General features: G+C 36.5%; 2 protein-coding genes across 3 annotated transcripts in view; one reads left to right on the top strand and one right to left on the bottom strand.

Moving 5' to 3' along the window:
* LOC128014963 (versican core protein-like) overlaps window positions 1-2,823 on the top strand; it is a 38,681-nt gene extending 35,858 nt beyond the window's left edge. The window contains exons 14-16 of the mRNA XM_052598746.1: window positions 150-294; window positions 616-798; window positions 1,288-2,823. Of these exons, the coding sequence (XP_052454706.1) occupies window positions 150-294; window positions 616-798; window positions 1,288-1,442 (483 nt within the window). The 3' untranslated portion in view covers window positions 1,443-2,823. The remainder of the gene's footprint in view (window positions 1-149; window positions 295-615; window positions 799-1,287) is intronic.
* A 5,674-nt stretch (window positions 2,824-8,497) lies between these two features.
* On the bottom strand, window positions 8,498-15,793 carry hapln1a (hyaluronan and proteoglycan link protein 1a). 2 transcript variants are annotated; one of them, XM_052592189.1, is made up of 4 exons: window positions 15,555-15,793; window positions 11,312-11,641; window positions 10,240-10,566; window positions 8,498-10,148 (listed from the first exon to the last, which is right to left on the bottom strand). In XM_052592189.1, the coding sequence occupies exons 1-4, from the start codon at window positions 15,616-15,618 to the stop codon at window positions 9,859-9,861; spliced, it is 1,011 nt and encodes a 336-aa protein (XP_052448149.1). In that variant the 5' UTR covers window positions 15,619-15,793; the 3' UTR covers window positions 8,498-9,858. The 2 variants fall into 2 exon arrangements, with proteins under 2 accessions (XP_052448149.1, XP_052448151.1); XM_052592191.1 differs by having other exon boundaries at window positions 10,240-10,542; window positions 15,555-15,792.
* Between the last annotated feature and the right edge of the window lie 4,075 nt (window positions 15,794-19,868).

Here is a 19,868-nt window from a genome sequence, read left to right as displayed (position 1 = left end):
AGTATATTGCATTTTTGAGCCAGGTACAACTTCTTTTAAACACACACTGTCATAATCATATATTAAACATATCTGAAACGTATTTCTATAGGATTTATTGTCTTCCTCGCATTGCCATTCTCACCTCTATCCATATTCTTCCTTTGCAGCAATATGAAAACTGGAGACCAAGCCAGCCGGACAGTTTCTTTTCCTCAGGAGAGGATTGTGTGGTAATGATCTGGCACGAGGACGGCCAGTGGAATGATGTTCCCTGCAACTACCACCTCACCTTCACCTGCAAGAAAGGCACAGGTGAGCTTTTAGCACCCGAAAGAGGGGTACTTAAAGAATAATAAGTCATGCATACAGAAGGTAGACATTTATTTTCAGTTTAAATTCAATCTAACAAAATTATACTTATAACCAGGAGTACAATGGGGAATCTGTGAAACTTTGTCTGCTATACCCTAAGACACTGTATATCTATGGTTGTTTATAGACAGGAATCTAACATGAGATCTGTTGATTCCGATTAATCTGCAGTGGTTTAAAGCAGACAAGATGTTAAAAATAACATTTCAGATTCAGTACTCCATTACTGATGGTTACTCTGTTATGGGCTGTTGTCAACAGTGTCCTGCAGTCAGCCTCCTCTTGTCCTCAACGCCCGCACATTTGGCCTGCTGCGCCCACGCTATGAGATCAACTCACTGATCAGGTACCAGTGCATGGATGGCTTCATCCAGAGGCATGTTCCCACCATTCGCTGCAGAGGAGACGGCACATGGGATTTGCCAAGTATATCCTGCATGAGTCGTAAGTACTTGGTGAAAATCCAACACAACTTTTTCACAACAACCCTCCCTATAGAGCTTGATAATTCTGGCCTAGATACTATAAACAATACAGTGGTGTGAGTTTATTATAAGAGTTTATATATTAACTCCCATTCAAAGGTTTCCGGTCAGTATGCTCTTATGCTCACCAAGGCAGCACTAACTTAATTGAAAATACAGTAAAAACAGAAAGATTGTGATTATAATTTATTATAATAAATGTTTTCTGTTTTAATATATTTTGAAATGTAATTTATTCCTGTGATGGCAAAGCTGAATTGCTTCAGTCTTCAGTGTCACATGTACCTTAAAAATGTATCATCAATGTTGAAAACGGATGTGCAGCTTAATATTTTTGTGACAGACAACCAAACAAACAAACAAAAAATATATATGTACAATATATATTCTTATAGATTAAAATGGCTTAGTTCTAATTTAATTTAATGGACATCTATTTCTTTTCCAGCCTCCAACTTCCAAAGGTCATATTCAAGGTATCAGACATACAGAGTTTTTCGCAGTCATCGGAAGAGATCAGCAGAACATTCTGTTGATATTCCCCGACGACACCATCCCCATGGTGTAAAACACAATCGGACACAACAACGATTGCAATGGTAACACAACCTAACGCAAGGGCCCTCTTAATAATTTTTGATAGCATGAAACAGATCTGTCTGCTGGCTGAGAACAAAGATTATAAAAGAATAGATTATGAAAAGGACCAGAAAAAGGGTCACTGGATTGAAACAGTGGCTTTTTATCTTTTAACAGAGAAGGTTTTTAAGAACTGCATAAAGGTCACATATTCAGCTGGCCTCTGAAAACGAAACGATTATCTGACCTGACCTCCATCTGTCCCGCTTCTTTTTGGGAATACACAGTGCCTTCATAAATTATAACTCTCAATCCAGATGTATGTGAGCTATAAAAGTGCAACTAGCATGAATATTATAGTTCATGGTATTTTAGCCTATAATCACAATGGCATTTTGATACACACTTTGTATTTAGTTTTCTTCAAGTTTACGAGAACCACAGGTGTATGCAGGCATCCTGCTGCTTACTGAACAAATGAGAACTCATGCATATGAATGTGAAAGAAAATATATTTATATAGGGAGACTGAGCAATGGCTCACATGGAGTCAGTGTTTATGTGGTATAAAAAGGCCAATTATATCCTTAAAAAACTGCATCCAATGCAGTGAATGGTTTTAATATCTTAAAGTCAGCACAATATTGTTTAATGCTTTCAATGCTTTGACTTTAAGCTATTCATGTCGATTTTTAGGTTATTTATAATCCTCTGTTTGATGTCTCTTTTTTTCAAGTGTTTACAAGGCACATCTCGATTCACATGCATTAAATTCAGCCGCCATTCATATCTATGAACCAAAGAATCTTACTGTATTTACTTAACATCATTTTCATCAGCTTTCGTTTTTTTTTTTTTTTTCTCAGACAGTTTAAAACGACTTTAAAGAGAATGTACTTTGTGAGATGCTTAAAAGACTTGAATGAATGCCTTTTTAACAAGATGCCTATAATTTATTTCTCGAGCTGCTCCTTTTTCATTGTTGTAGTAAAATACAACACACTGAGGATTTCACTTGGCCAAACTGCACATTGACAGTGTGTTAATAGAATAATAGACGACATTTGGAACTCACAGAATTTAGATAGATTTTATTGTGACATTTGGGGTATATCAATGGACCAAACGAAGAGGATTCATAGTAACAGCAATTTTTGTTGAACTGGTCATCCATTTGTTTTTCCCAAGCATTTGTTTTTCTCTTTATGATCTTTTCTAATATGTGTTTACTTGTATGTTTTTAATTTTGTGTCCAACCCCCCACCCCCGAAAGTGCACATATCTTTTTATATTTATAGTATAACCTGTTTATTGTCAAATGTGATTGTCTGGAATGTTTGTGAAATGGAAAAATTGTAAGGAACGCTTTTATGCCTTCTTCGTAAACAAAGTTTATTATATTCTACTTGCATTCCTGGTCTTTTTCTGTTTTGAGATGAAGTGAGTTTTAGCATATAGGAAGGACTTAATGGAAGACATAGTTAACAATATGGGATATACAGTATTCAATTTAATTTTAAATGTTAAATTGACAAATCTAAATTATAATATAACATTAATCTATGCAACATTACAAAATAAATAAATAAATAAATAAATAAAAAAATAAAAAAAAAGACTGTGACAAGCGTAAGTGAACTGTATGTTTAGTGTAACTGAATCTTCATCAGGTTCATCAGCACTACCTAACGTTAACCACCAGATGGCACCAGTTCACTTACAAGGACATTTGAACATCTGAATAATTTTACCAGATATACCATTACCAGTAGCGTAGCCAGAAAATAGATTTTGGGTGTGCATATGAAAATCTGGGTGTGCCACATTTATTGTCATATTACTGTGCAAAATTATGGGATAGTATTTTTGTCACATTGCTTCCGTCCAACCACACTCCTAGTGGTAATTTGCAGGTCGTGTCAACATGTAGTTAATTGTTAAATGTAATAATTTTCTTCCAAATACGATAATTCTGAACTTCTGGTACGATCATTTTGAACTTCTGGTACGATACTTGGACATTTCCAATCTGGCAACACTGTCTGCTGATGTTGGGCCCGGGGAGGGAGAAACATCCTCATCAGGTGTAACGTTAGGGCCTTGTGTCCGGCTCATGGGCGTAGGTTTGGTCTCAGCAGCTTTGGTGCCCCTGAGAGTATGATTTAGATTGTTCAGTGACGTCACAGACAGAACTGCCAGATTCAAACTGCTTTCGTGTGTAGGCTGGCACTGAGCCAGAGACAGATGCGCTCAGCGCTTGTCATTTATCAGTGTTTTCAACCACATAACGTTTATTTTAGGTTTCATACATTTAAATATACATAATCACTAGTAAAAAAAAAATACATGTCAAAATACACTGATGTCTATGCACTGTAAAACCCGACAAGTTAACTCAACTCAAATCGTTTGAGTAAACTGATTGCCTTGACTGTAATACCCGACAAGTAAACTTTACTCAAACGGTTTGAGTAAACAGATATCCTTAAGTTATGTTAACTCAAACCGTTTGAGGAAACCGATTGCCTTAAACCATTTAAGTTGAAAAAACTAACAGTTAAGAGTAATCTGAACTTAATTCAGTTGAGTTCCCTGAAAGAAGATATACATTGCAATTAAGTAATTAAGTGATTAACTGAGTGATAATTGAGCTTTAGTGATGAACACCTGCTGTTAACAAACAGAATTACTGAAGAAAAGAGAGAAAGGAACAACAGCTGACTTCAGACACAGCCTCACTCAAACCTGACAAGTTATGTTAACTCAAACCGTTTGAGGAAACTGATTGCCTTAAACCATTTAAGTTGAAAAAACTAACAGTTATGAGTACTCTGAACTTAATTCAGTTGAGTTCACTGAAAGATGTACATTGCAATTAAGTAATTAAGTGATTAACTGAGTGCTGATTGAGAATTAGTGATGAACAGCTGCTGTTAACAAACAGAATTACTGAAGAAAAGAGAAACACAAGAACTTCTACAACTGACTTCAGACACAGACTTAGATGAAATCAACTGAAATAAAATACATGAAATCTCTCAAGATCTGATTAAACAACCCCACAAACAGCATCAGCAGCTCCACTTATTAATAACCAGACTGACTTTATTTCTGTCAGACGTCTACAGAAGATCTTATTGAGAATGAACTAAGGTTTAGATGTTGATTTATTGTTTCATTTGAAGTAACCATGTTAGAGATCAGCGTTTGCTTTAGTTGGGCTCTTGACCCTTGATTTCTGTCTTAGTCTTTTCTCTGGCTGTTATAACCGTGTGTTTCTAAAACACATTTGTTGCAACTCAAAAGCCCAGAAGAAAAGCCATCAGGTGTTAACCTGTACCTAGGTGTAGGTTGTTATACTTTATAAAGGTAATGGTAACTATTCACAGTTATTGATCCATTCGGAGTCTAATCTCTGATGTGTAATTAGTAGAAGTGGACCTAGTAAAAATGACACTAAGAGCCAGTGATTCTGTAATACTCAATTAATATTAAAATGACTTCATAAACATTTTGTACACAGACTTTTGTCTTCTATGGCAGTAACTGGTCAAACACAGACATCAATAATCAGAATATGAACCTCAACAATGGTGACAAAAAAAACATGCTGCAATGCATGCTGGGTACTATTGTAGAACAAAACTCATCCATGGCGCCCAGCATGATCTGCAGGATTTTTTTTTTTTTTTATGGTCACCATTGTTGAGGTTCATATGCTGATTATTGATGTCTGTGTGTGACTAATCGACACCATTGAAGTCCACACTGTTTGGAAAGTCTTTGTATTAACGGATTATCACAGAACCCCTGGGTCTTAGGATCACTTTTACTGTAATCAATCAAATTACATAACACTTATTTCATCAGAGATTAGACTTCTTATGAATCAATAATTGATGATTATCACCAATATAAAGTATAACAACCTACACCTAGGTACAGATTAACACCTGATGGCATTTCTTCTGGGCATTCGGGTTACAACAAATGTGTTTTAGAAACACACGGTTATAACAGCCAGAGAAAAGACTAAGACAGAAGTTAAGGGTCAAGAGCCCAACTAAAGCAGACACTGATCTCTAACATGGTTACTTCAAATGAAACAATAAATCAACATCTAAACCTTAGTTCATTCTCAATAAGATCTTCTGTAGACGTCTGACAGAAATAAAGTCAGTCTGGTTATTAATAAGTGGAGCTGGTGATGCTGTTTGTGGGGTTGTTTAATCAGATCTTGAGAGATTTCATGTATTTTATTTCAGTTGATTTCATCTAAGTCTGTGTCTGAAGTCAGTTGTAGTAGTTCTTGTGTTTCTCTTTTCTTCAGTGATTCTGTTTGTTAGCAGCAGCTGTTCATCACTAATTCTCAATCAGCACTTAGTTAATCACTTAATTACTTGAATGCAAAGTTTTAAAACTTACACGGTTTAAATCAAGGCAATCTGTTTACTCAAACGGTTTGAGTTAAGTTAACTTGTCGGGGTTTACAGTGTGGAAGCAGCAAAAACTATCTAATCAAAAGTAATTTGCAGACGTGTTTTATTGATATATCAGACACACATAGCAGAAAAATAAAGTTTACTCTATTCTTCGTCCAGTTCAACAGCCACTTACTTTCATGTAACGTTACTTCGGGAGAGACTGTGGAATTCAAGTGCTGAATGTTAAATCCGGCTGACAGGACTCATCTCGTTATAGATCAAGATCATTTCTAAAGGTTTTTAAACGAAGAATCGGAATATCAGATAGTTTACATGGTAAGCAATTTTGTGTTTATATTTTAATAAAAAATGAAAAACTAAAAACGAATACCGATACATCTGTTAGTGGCGACGGCGTGTCACGTGACAATCATGACGCGTTGCCATGGAAACAAGGGGTCAGTTAAAATATTTGTAATTTACGCGTTAAAAAAAAAACAAAAACAAACAAACAAAAAAAAAAACTTGATTTAAAGTATATATATATTTTCTAAGTAAACAACAATAGTCCAAGTTTAATAAACATTTTTTATTGAGACTATAAAAAATAATTCTGCATCTATTTTTAGGTGTGCCAGCTGCCACTCTGGGTGGCACAGGCACACCCGTGGCTATGCCACTGACCATTACTCTTAATAATGTTTTCAAAAACAAATTTCACTAAAACATTCATGATACCATGCCAATTTTAAGACAGGGCACATTACTGTAAAACCCTTTAAATATAGAAAACACCTTACAATTGGCTATTTATGATTATTTTTATTTAGTTTCTAGATGCAAATAAATAAATAAAGAGAACAAAGTTAAAAGGACATAACCAAACACTTCAAGAGCCTGGGAGATTTTTTTTAATTTTTATTTATTATTATTATTTTTCTTTTAATGGTTTTATTGGTGAAGTTAAACTTCGGAACATAGATTAATATGAGACCAAAACCAAGACCCACGTGTGTTGAGACAAGACCAAAATCAAGACAGGACGAGACCAAGTCAAGACCAAGACCAAACCAGCACTACTCAAATTCATCTGATAGATCCACATTTAATTCTGACCTGGCATGACAGTATAAATCAATGGTTCACAACCAGGATTAGCACACTAGGGGCTCTCAACAAGGTGCTTTAAGATGACTTATTTAAACTTATTTAAAATAAGACAAAATAAGCATCTTTGTGAACAAAATATTGTTGTGAACAATAGGGGGACCTTGAAGCCAAACACTGAGATCCACTGGTATAAATGTAATTATTTATTATTATTCTTTAGTTATTTACTTAACTATTGATTGCACTTGAAGATGGAAGTTTTACATCCAGTTAGAATACAAATGGTTATAAATAAATCAGACAATGCACCAAGTGATTTAGTGTTATCCCCATAGTTGTGGTCTTGACCGGTTAAAACAAAATCCTGAATCTTCTTAGTCTAAGACCAAGACAAGACGGTGTACAAATGCGGTCGAGACAGAGACAAAGCCAAGACCTTGAAAAAATGGTTTTAGGAGGCAAGACCACTTTTGAGTACAACACTAAACAGATTTGGGACATCATTATTTGGGTAGGATTGTGTACCAAAATTTTCTTAAGGCTAGGCTCAAAAAAAAAGGTATAATGATAAAAATATGGAGTTAAAAATGAAACCTATGTCGGTCGGCTAGAAACTAATGTGATGAGCTACACTTGTGTTCATTCTGCTAGAATAGCTTTTTGAATTGACCATACATCCACTATGACCTTGGGATCAGTTGCTTAAAAGTTATTGCAAAAAGGTTGTTAGTTCTGCAGAAAGTTAAACATCTAGCATATTTTGCTGGAAGTAACCATCTGGGTTGAAATTACATTTAGATATTGGATTTGTACAACATGGAAACTCTTGTCAAGTAACATCCCTTTGTGGATAATAGTTTTGTAAATACATCACGCAATCTAATGTAGAAGGAAAAACAGAGACACTTTTGATGCGCCATGTGTTTTTGAAGTCCCATGGCCATATTTTAATTTGACACGAATGTATTTCCCTGCTGGTGCCGCTGTGTCATTGTTCGTTAATACTCATGGTTTACTCATTTAAGACTTGGAAGACACTTAGCTATTTTCCATTGCAGAATTTATTTATTTATTTCTTTTTTATACAACTGGAATGAATTTACGGATAAAAAGGCAGAATTAGTCACAGAACATTGTTACAAGCTTTCTCTGCAAATGCTTCCAAAGCTTCTCATAGATAGTTGAGATACACGCACGCACACACACACACACACACACACACACAGACACACACATGCGCACACACACAGGTTTTATCTATCATTAATTCATCACAATGATGGAAATTCATAATGGTTTAGATATAAAAAACTGTAACACAATAAGAACTCTCTGTTCCCAAAAGCAATAGTAGATGCTATGCAGTCCGTTTATTTCAAGTTAAATTAATAGTATGTGTTGGGAAATTTAGGTCATGCCTAGCCAGGCTGGCATTCATACTACAACAAACATTGTGTTCTCAGCTTCTGGAAATTCAAAATCCATGGTTATAGACACTATAGAGTTATCACAGCTTAATGGAGAGTAAAACAAAAGCCATTTCATTTTTTTTAAATCGTTTTTAATTTTAACAGGTTTGCTTTGATTTATAAACCGTACAATGCATTTCCCATGAAACAAAAAAAAAAAGACATTTTGTGCATACAAAAAGACAAAATCAAACAAAATGTCACTTATGTGCACTGTGGCTTGCAGTTCAAAGCGGAGTTATGAGTGAATAATCTTTTCCCCTCAAATAAACAACATATATTATCACAAAGTGGCAAGCAATAGATGTTTTATTCATCAGTAAACAGATCTCATTATATTAAGTTATCCACTCTTAGCCTGTCACAACAGTCCAAGGTTACTGTTAGAATCAAACTTAGGCATGATGTTGTACATGGCTCTTAGTGCTGTTCCTCTTTCTCACAGAATTACAATATCAGACTTATTCATATCTACACTAAAGCAACTAGGCTAAAGTAAGTCTTGAAGTTAGTTGAATATACAACTGGGTCCTTAAAGAATCTCTAAGTGTAAATTGACTTTGTGGTTCTCTGCCATATAATGAAGTTCAATTCATCATTAGCAGTCTGTCAAATTCTGTCACTGTCTGTGATGAAATACTTGTCAAGATCTATGCAGGGACAAACACATTTAAAGAGTTTTTCAAAACGTCAAGGCCATAAAAGATAAGAACTGAAAAATAACACGCTTGATTAGATAGGTAAGAATATACATCACAGTATTTCAAACGAAGAGTAGACACGAGGAATAATTGTTACAATAACACAATAGAATTAGTTATGAATATAAAGCCTTGTAACACAACAGGCCAAACACATTCACTTTATATTTCAACAGATACAGATCACAGTTCAGAGCATTGAATAATACACCAACACACAAGACAAATAGTTTTAAAGAAATCAGCATTTGAGCGAGAAGAAGAAGTGAAGAAGAAGATCACAGAAGTGTTTTAGAAAAAGGAAGGTGTCAGGTCCATTTACGGTGCCTTTGCTTTTCTGTTTGGGCAAGTTTCAAAAACTTTCTGTCAAGTTTATACAATTTAGTAATATTTAAATATTGTATCGCAATATCACAATGGAGATTTTTGACAAACTCACACTTAACCCTACTAAAATGGGATTTGATCAAAATGTTGTGACTTAAAATTTTCTTTCAGCTGAATATCCTTTCTGAACTCAAATTTGATGTTCATACATGTGGTTTACAGATCTATATAAAATGTATATGGTAGATACATTAACTGTTTACGTTAATATTGAGAATGTATGGTCTTTAGAGAATCCTCTCAATAAATGTCACAGTTAAGGCTAATTCATGCAAAAAGTCCTTTATAAGTGTGGAAGTGAAAACCTGTGTATTGCTGCTCTTTGGTTGGTGACGTGAGGTGAAGAGCTTCACAGCTGAGGTCTGAAGCAGTAGACACCGTACAGCTTCTGCTTTTTGTCGGGGAAGCCAACAAAGCGAACCGCAGCCTCGGTGGGACTGCAGTTCTTCCTAGGCCTGGAGATCGGATAACGGACGCTGCCGTCGGCCAACCAACCAGCATCACACCGGTCGTATCCCTGCAGCTTCCAGGCAGCGTATATATGGCCCACCTTTGCGATCTCAGCTCCATCTCTCTTACACATGTCAACGGCCTCATCAAAGTTTAGCTTCTCGGGCTGGATCAGGTAGTAAAAACGTCCTATGATGTAAAACAAAGAGTTTCAGGGTTGTGGACACAGCCATTAAATGACATTCTCTATTTTATACTAGAATTGATTTGATTAACTCACCTTTAAGGCTGGCAGTGAAGCAGAACACGTCATAACGGCTGTTGGACTTGTCCCGTTGGCCATAGTTTCTCAGTCCGGCTGAGGTCCTCACGCCTCCGCAGGGCTCTCTGGGTTTGGTGATGGGGTACTGCACGGTTCCGTCATTGAGCCAGCCAGCATTGCACCAATCCATCCCGTTTCTCCATTCCTCATAGAGCTGCTCGAAGGAGGCGACCACAGCGTCCTGCTCCAGACATGCGCTCTCGGCATCCTGGAAGTTGAGGTTGTACCGTCCCAGACGAGGGGAGTAAGGGAAAACAACCCCTGTGAAAGAAAGTGAATTTTCCCCTAAGGAAAAGTTCAACTGAATTTAACATCAGACTGTTTTTTTTTCTCACCGCAATGAATGGATAAGAGAGATATCAGTAAAAGCCTTAGCTTTAGTGTTCTAAGAACCTCCCTACTTAGTTGAAAAGACGTATGTGGTACAGAGAGTGAAAAAAAAAGAAAAAATCAAAGAGAGAGAAAATTACTTGCAGGGCATCGGCTTTTCAATCTTAGACTCCATTGTTCCAAAGTTAACAATGGCTAGCTGTGCCAGCCTGTTTCATTATTTTCATGCACCTCACTTCTCTGTGTAAAGATCCCATTTGTTTCTCTGGAGCCAAGTCTGCAATGATGGTCTTGGCCAAGAGCAAGAGCTTGGCTAAGAGCAAGAACTACACGATATTAATGGAGAATGAGCAAATGATAAGTGGCAAAAACAAGTGTTGAAAGAAGAGTACGAGAGTGTCTTTATATTTCAAGTGCTAATGTTGAAAACCATTTACTGAGAGGAACTCAAATATGTCTTATGAAGAGAGTGATAGCAATAGCAATGTGTTGCAGTGCATAGATGCCATTTCAGGGACATATATGCCGTTTCTGGAAAATCTCTACTGTTTTATCTCCATTTGGCTGTTTATTATGTTTAATTTTGATTAGTAAGTGACTTAATTTTCATTAGTAAGTGACTTTGGATGAGAAGAGTCTGTTAAATGAATAAACAGGTGAAATTGATTACTTATATGACATCATGAAATAATAAAGTTACCTTGCAATTCAAGGTCCACTTCAACAATATTTTCATTCATGCCGTTGATGATCTCACACCTATATGTGCCATAGTCGTTAAGATCTAGGTCTGTAATGACCAAGGTACCATCGTTGTCATCCACCTCCAACAGATAAACGCGGTCCTGGAAACTTCCATAGGTCTTCTTGTGGGGCCCCATGGAGATGAGCACATTGGTTTCTGAAGAGTCATTCTCAACTTTGGCCCACTTGATTCTGTTTCCGAACAAACTGGACTGACCTTCCAGTCTACAGGGAAGAGTGATATTGTCACCTCTGTTGGCGTAGACCTTGATTCTTGATCCACTATCTGAAATAAAACAAAAGGAAAAGCCTTAGTTCACAGTAGGTCTACTATATTTGTTTTATTTTAGATTTAAAAGGACAGGATAAAAACGTTAGAGTTTAGCTTATTATTATTATTATTATATTTATTATTATTATTATTATTATTAATAAACTAATTTCCTACAATTTGGTTGATTAAATGGCTATCCAAAAATTTTGTCTTAAGGTTTTCAAGAAGCCTGCAGTTTTCACAAAAGAAAAACACAGAACCACACAAATCGTAGTCAAAGAAATAATCTAATTATGATTCACTGGAATTAGATGGGGTGCTTGTACATACACGGTGGAACCACAGACATCCTTCACCCATTTTGTGTCAATGAAGATGGATATTCCCCCATAAAGCTTGCAGATGCTGTGTCTATCTCTGGTAGTTGCTGTGTCTGCTTGTGGTTAGGGGCATAATTGTCTCATTCAAGATGTTTCCTGATCTCTATTTGAGTCTTGGAGGCCTCAGTCCATCACAGCTCTAGATGGAACATTTGATGGATATCAGGGAAACTAAAACCGTCCCAAGCGTCCTCCTGGCTGGCTGGATGGGGTATCACCATGAAAGTGGTGATTAGATTTAGCTTAAGGCACTGTTCAGTCTCTCATTTATCTGATGGTTTAAAATGTCTTTTGTTTTGTTTTGGAAAAGAATACTGTTGTACAGCAAGGACACAGTACATTGATCAAAAGTGACAGTAAAAACATCTACAACTTTGCAAAAGATTTCTATTTTAAATAAATGCTGTTCTTTTGAACTATCTATTAATAATAATAAACAAAATGTATCATGGGGTCCAGAAAAATATTAAGCAGCACAAATGTTTTCAGCTGTGACAAGAATAAGAAATGTTTCTTGAGCGCCAAATAAACATATAACAGTGATTTTTGAAGGATCGTGTGACTGAACGTGGTAAGGTATTTATATTTTTTTTGTTAACACTCATATTTGTAATATTTCACAATATTACTATTTTTACTGTATTATGTAAAATGAAACCTTGGTCAGCATAAGAGACGTCTCTGTCTTAATTCATGATATCTAATGCATCAATGGCATTGTATTAAACCATTATGGTAAAATGTTAACAAAAAACACTACAACTTTCAAAGAATCCCGTCATTCTGTTTTTCAATTTCTCTAGACAATCTTCAATTTTACCATGAAGTGGAACTTTATGTACAGTAACTTCAACCACATTGTCTTTCAGTCTGTGACATCCGCAGAACAGTTCTTAGCCTTAGTCCGGACAGCCTCAGGCATTTGTGCTTCCGACCAGTATGTTCTTCAATTAACATTACCATTTAGATGCAGTGTATCCGGAGGTAAACCTTTCCCACATGTTTGAGACAAATATGGGACTCATTAGGCACTCAAGACTTTCTACTCTCTGCGTCTCACTTGCCTTAACTTAGTCCACTATTACTCCTCACTCAGCTGAGCTGGAACCTTTCCAGATATGTTAACATGTGCCAAACCTGTGCTCAGATTGAGTTCACATGGGCTTAACACCTGATTGTTTCATGGATCAGAAGCCATGTTAAACTATACTGTTTCCACTTTTAATTATACAGCACATCGTTCACATTATGACCAACTGACTTTCTAGAAGTAATTAAAACTGAGCCCCACAGTCCTTACACTCATTAACACCCCACATCTAAATCCCTTTTTACACTTCACTGTGAGTCATGCACTCTCACTTTCTTCCTAATAAACTCTCACTTAGGAGACAGTTTACCAAAGTTACAAACTGGAACCAGAAGGAACAAATGACAGCAGCTTCCAATTTTGAAAATTTATAACTAGGCTTTTCAGATTTGGTTTCAACACATCTCTTTGCTGGCAGGATACATGTACATCATTGCAGCTAAGATTTTGTACCAGTTTCGCACAACTCTCAAACATCACCCCAAACCCACTAACTGATCATTTTCTCCATATTCCAGACTCCCGCCAGTCCCCATGAAACCCCCATCCCCCATCCCCCATCTCCACCCACCCTGCTCTTGCAAAAAAACACAAGGAAGGTGTTTACTCTTGAACGTCAGAATGGAGGTGTCTTAATTATTTAAAAGTGCCTCCATCCCACCATTTAAGATCCCAACAATTTGGTTTAAGACAGGATCAATATTTAAACATAAAAGCACATATTGATGGATTGACTGATTACAAAAAACTGAAACTGAGAATGTGATTAAAACTTGCATAATCATGACTGCAGGGCTAGAGTAGTAATTTTTATTATAATATGTAAAATATTTTAAAATAATAACAAATGTCAATGATAAATATATTTTTATATAATATTAGATGTTAATTTAATAAAAATCATTTAGAAAAATTGTCAATTTTTGTAAGAAGAAAAAAATATTAGAATTACTAAATTAACATGAATAAAATCAATGCTTGTCATGTATCAATATATATAAGAAAAAAGAAAAGACTCCCAATGAACATTCAAGCAGTAAGAAAATACATTATATAACCAAGTCATCAGACACATTTGTAAACTGAAACATAAACAGAGAGGGTGTTATAAATTTACATTAAACATTCATTCATCATGGCTATTTAATACACGTTTGGGCCCCATTGGCATCTTGAACACATCTGCTGCCCTTTACAACTTTGCTCTGTGTGAGGTACACAACTATAAATGCATGCAAACACACTGATTAGGGCTTCACATCTGTGTATACAAGTGTCACATGGAATCGTTCCCTCACAGTCAGACAGTCTTGATGGTTAAACTTCACTTCCTACAGTTTGCTGAGCAAAGCAGAGGTCAGTATAAGGCATGAACATGAATTATTGCACACAGCTGAATGGCGCTCTCTCTATCGCAACCATCCCTGTGCATTGATATTTGGGGTCTCTCTCACCCATCACACACAAAGCCATTCTCTTTCTTTTTCACACACCCCCCTACTCAACCATGCCTGACTAATGGCTGTATTATGTTTTGAACAGAGCCTCTGTGAATCAGGCCCATCTTGAGCAGTATCTAAGAGCCCAAAACCATACAAAACTTTCACTCCTTCTTCCAGTCCCCACTTCTTATCCATCAGCCCCAGCCTAGCCCAATCCATTCAAACCCATCACATTACAAACCATAATCTCAGAAAGAAAAGGACAACATTCAGTTAGGGGCTCCTTACATTTTTGCGGGCTGTTAATCTTGTGGTTGCTACTGTTAGATACATATATGCAGTACCATTAGTTTAAATTTGAATTTGGCAATTCCCATACAGCTGCATACTGGGTATAGAAAGATCCACTGCCTGTATCCTCAGCTACCAATATGCTCCTGACATCACTGGCCATCAGAAGCCTAATCTGCATTTACCCTCAATGAAAGGTATTAGATCTGCTCTCAGATGTGATCAGCAGAGCCAATTTTCACAGTCTGTTCGGTGATGGCTCATATTCCCCACTATCTGTCACTGTGAACAATTGTTAAACGACTGTTAAATTACCTGCAGCAGATGGTTAAGAGCTTATAAAAGACTGTGGTGAGCTGAATCTCTGTGGGCGGGTGTTCATGTGTATAGTGCATGGGAGTAGTCTTTTAGAGATTAATAGTGGAATATTACAATCAAAAATCTGGTTCATTTTGTGTCTGCATCGTCAAAGTGATAGCATCGAGGATGTTATGTTCATCCATGGTGAATTATTATTTGTCTTATTCCTCATTCTTATAAAAATCTGATGATTTAATAAATAATCCACCTTTTCACAATTTAAGCTGTTCAGTTTTACAGTATTACATTTATCTACCACACTCTTATATGCACAGACACAGAAACGTGCAAGCTGAACCTGTAATTTCTTTCATTCAATTATTCATTCATTCATGCACAAAGGGATCAAAAGTGGATCTTACCTTGCGGTTCGGCATGTAGACCGCTTGCAAAGACCACCAATGTAAAGAAAAACAGAGCAATCATCTTATTTTTTTTGTTCTTAGCCTAAAGGCCTAAAAGCAAATGAACAAAAACGGGGAGAAAAAAAAATGCAATCAGGTGATAAATCTGGTGAGTGTTGAAAAATACTTTCTTCCCCTTGTTGTCGTGAAGATGTGTAGGTGTTGGTAGTTGTGCCACAAGAAAGATTGGGCTCTGCAGAGGTCCATACAAAAGGCTTATATTGAAGCTTTGGCCAATTGTGGCCACTCCCCCTACCCTTAGAAACAGATGAAGCCCATCACCCTATATTTGTGTGTGTCTGTGTGTCTGTGTGTGGGTGTGTGTGTGTGGGTGGGTGTGCACTCCCTCATTTAAGAACAGCTTCCCTTTCTGCCATGCCTAGCTCTCCGTTTAGATTTATTAAGAAGAGACGCGTGGACTACAATGTGTTGTTTGTGCTAGCTGCATTATGATTTGCAGTAATTATTTAAGAATGTCTTTAAAATTAGAAAAGGGAGATTTAAAGACTGGAAATATAATTATGAATTTTAAACCTAACAAAGGACTATGTGACACATTATCTTGGTTTACGTACAGTTTATGCACTGCAAATGTTTGTGCACCTTATCTATAGTGAAGTGGTATCAGAAAACCACTTTAAATATCTCTCTCAACATGTAGTTTAGAATGTATTAAAACAAAACACTGAGCATTATTCATGCTCTCCGAATGCTGAATTACACAACTTGTCCACCTGCCTGTGATACGTCTAGTGCAGTGTGACTGTTTAATTTTTTATTCACTCGTACATGCTGTGTTATGAGATTTTATGTCAAAGCCTGCCAGACAGATTTATGATCAACCAAGAAATCCAACAAACACCCACCTTCCCATCTGCCCCTCTTCTCGGTTCCACTTGAAGCCTCTTCTTCATCTAGTGTAACCCCCTTTTCAGATTACTTAATGGACACTTGTATTGATATGGTACAGACAAGGTAAAGATATGACCCACTTCACCTAAACAAAAGTATGCCTGGACCCTAAAAACACCTCATTATCACAGGAGAGATAGGTTTAGGATATAAAAAGGAGAATGTGTGGTCTGTCAGGATGTTTTCTTAGTCATCCCAAATGGAGTGATGGTTAAATGGAGTAACCTGTTTAACACAGATGTTTTAAGCCCCCATCACAGCTATTTTAGCAGTTATTTACAGATTGTAGGTGAGGCACCCTCCATCCCCACAGGGCCCTCTTCTGTAGACTAAAGCTCCATCCAGTCATATGTTCCCCACCCTGAAAATAAAACAGAAACACAGAAGACATGGGGCATTATGCCAAAACCATCACAGTGATTGATTCACACAAAAACTGTGGAAAAGGAGGAAGGGTCTCTGGACCGGAGCATGACTGACTGGAAATCTCACCTCATCGAGGATGACTCATTTTCATTTATGCTTCATTGGTTTTCACTTACATACTGAATGATAATAATGTGGGTCTTAAACACATACTTATGTTTGATTACCCCAGATGAAGTCATGAGTTGCTTAAAAACAAACAATAATAATTGTGGTTATGAAAGCTAGTATGGGCAACTTGATTGCTTGCTCTTAGTTAATTAAGGTTAATTAAGGAAATTTTCATTTTGGCTGAAAGTGTAACAAGGTGTAGTTTTCGATTGTTAAGTTGGCAAAATTCACTGCTGAAATCTTTGAATGACTAGTGTACAATGGCAAAAGAGTACAAAAGCTTTAAAAGATGCTGTACAGATCTTGAAAGGCCAATGTTAAAGCGATGAACTAAGGATCTCAGGATACCCTTACGAAAGGAAAATATATTTACCAATATATTTCTTAAAATATATTGTGATATATTGTAATATATTATTTTACCTTTTTATTTTCTAATATTTTATATATTTGAATACATTTAATAATATATTGATGAGACATATATTATATAATATATTGCAAAATATACAAATGATTGCCGCTTTCAATATATTGCAATATATTGGAAAAAATAAATATATAAAAGAATATATGCCTAATATATTACATGATATTTCCCAATATACTGCAATATATTTTTGTTTCATAAGGGTATATAACCAATAAAAGTATTTTGTTATCTCTATTAAAGACAAAAAGTGTAGAGCTTAAGCCTGGTCTAAATCATTCTGCTCTTTTTCATTATGAAAGTTAGGCTAGGGAGTTAAACCCATGTCTGTTTGTACTGTGTGTGGCTTTAAGCCACAGTGCACATCTGGAACATTTATGGTACATTTAACCATACAGTTCATTTGGGTTTATTCAGTAAATTCACAGTCTTCACCAAGAACTCATTTTTACTCTTGAAATGCACCTAATTCTTGCCTAGTGATGGCAACACAATAAAAACACAAGCTTTTGCAGCAACACCTACTAAACAAGCGTCCCAGTGTTTAATAGATGATGTATGCTATGCATGCTGAAGGAAAAGTTGCTCACCCTCATATGACTTTTCATATGAAACATAAAATGAGAAGTTTATAGCATAATGTCCCAGATGCTCTTTTCCATTCAGTGAAAGTGAATGGTGGCTGGGTCTATCATTATTATGATTTTTAGCAAATACTTAAAACAAAAGTTTCAGTCTCTTCCTCACAGGATACACAGAAGGTAAAAGATCAAAGAGATGTAGAAACATTACACTGAGAAAAATAAAGTCTGAAGGCCTACAATTATAGTCTCACTTCTCACGTTATTTCTTTGAGTGATGATTCAATGATTAAGGAATAATAATTACACGTCAGCAACATGTAGGTGATCTATTAGTTTAAACCCTCCAAACTGATCCTGTTTCCCTTAGAAGCATGGGTCTCCTTATGGTTAAATTGCCTCTGTGCACAGATTAATCTTGATAAGCAATGGTAAAAGATCCCAATTTGATATACTGCATGGGAAATCTCCCAAAACAAACAAGGTTCTCTACTCAAGTGTGTGTGTGTGAGTGTGTGTTGGCAGGGCCAACAGTGGAGGAAAATCATGTAGCTTTCCCTCATAACATATAGGTTTCCAATTGCACCAGTACCATTATTAAAAGACTCATTTGTGCATGTGTTTCTGACTCAGTGAGTGAGTAAGTGTGTAAGAAAGCATAACCAAATGTATGTGTAGATACAGTGGTACTGTGTGTTAAAAAGCATTGAGATAAATCTCTTCTGCCCCACCCAGGACTCTTCCCCAAACTTGCAACATTTCAGAGCCAAGTGTCCAAGTTGCTGATCACATTAACAGATGGCCAGCAGTTTTCATATCATACAGATGCTCTGTGCTTTCTGCATTTGGCAGGGTGGTACAGTTCCCATCACTGTCATGCTGTTTTCTGGTTGTCTGCCATAATGGATTTAGGAGCTCAGCCCACACAGCTAAAACATGAGCAAACAAGAGACTGCTTATGTAAAAGACCTCAAAATCAGGTTTGATAACATTCAAAGCTTGTGAAAATAAAATAAAGCAACTAACTTACTATGAACAAAATGAGGCTGTAGTAGATGTTTTCCTGCAGCACTACATGTCCCTTCAGTAGCAACGTAGAGTTGTGACCCCTGAAACCTGAGCTCATACGTGTTACCCATACGTCATTGTTGAAACGATAATTAGAAACACAGGCACTGCTCTCATGGGTAAGTCGTGTGACGTACACCCTCACCTCAAAGGGCTTCAATGGCAAATGGGAGACAATGGCCCTTTTATGATTTCATCGCTTCAGATTTTACTGCGACTTCAAAATACAAATAATGAGATATCAAGACTGATTACTGTTCGACTGGATCTCAAAAGTGGATTGTATCATTAGTAAAAGCTCTCCAGAGAAGCAGGAATACAGCACAGAAGGTGCTGACTAATTGTGGGAGTCTGGGATGATGCTGTATTCTTGTCAGCATTTAAAGGTCATCAGATCAGATGAGATGAAGGGAGTATCTTCTGTGATGTCAATGTCGATTCACTGAGTCCCCATATGCACTTCATTTGTTGTGTTTTGACATGCCTTGCACAACTGTGTAGATATACCACCTGTGTTCAGTGCTTGGCATAATGTGATGATGGCATTGAAGGCCTTCATTGCTTCCAGCCTCAAACCCTCCACATGGTGGCCTATGGCTGAATGATGGAAATGGGATCCTTCAGCTGTAAAAATGCTCAATAGCTCAATAAACCAATACCTGAACTTTCTCCAGATTATCTTATTCTTATTCATTCAATTATCTTATTACCACTTACTAAACCAGGGGTATTTAAAGTTTTCAA

This window comes from Carassius gibelio, chromosome A5 (assembly GCF_023724105.1).
Source record: "Carassius gibelio isolate Cgi1373 ecotype wild population from Czech Republic chromosome A5, carGib1.2-hapl.c, whole genome shotgun sequence".
Lineage (NCBI taxonomy): Eukaryota > Metazoa > Chordata > Actinopteri > Cypriniformes > Cyprinidae > Carassius > Carassius gibelio.
The sequence above is the reverse complement of the archived record's forward strand: the minus strand, read 5'-3'. Positions and strand labels throughout refer to the sequence as shown.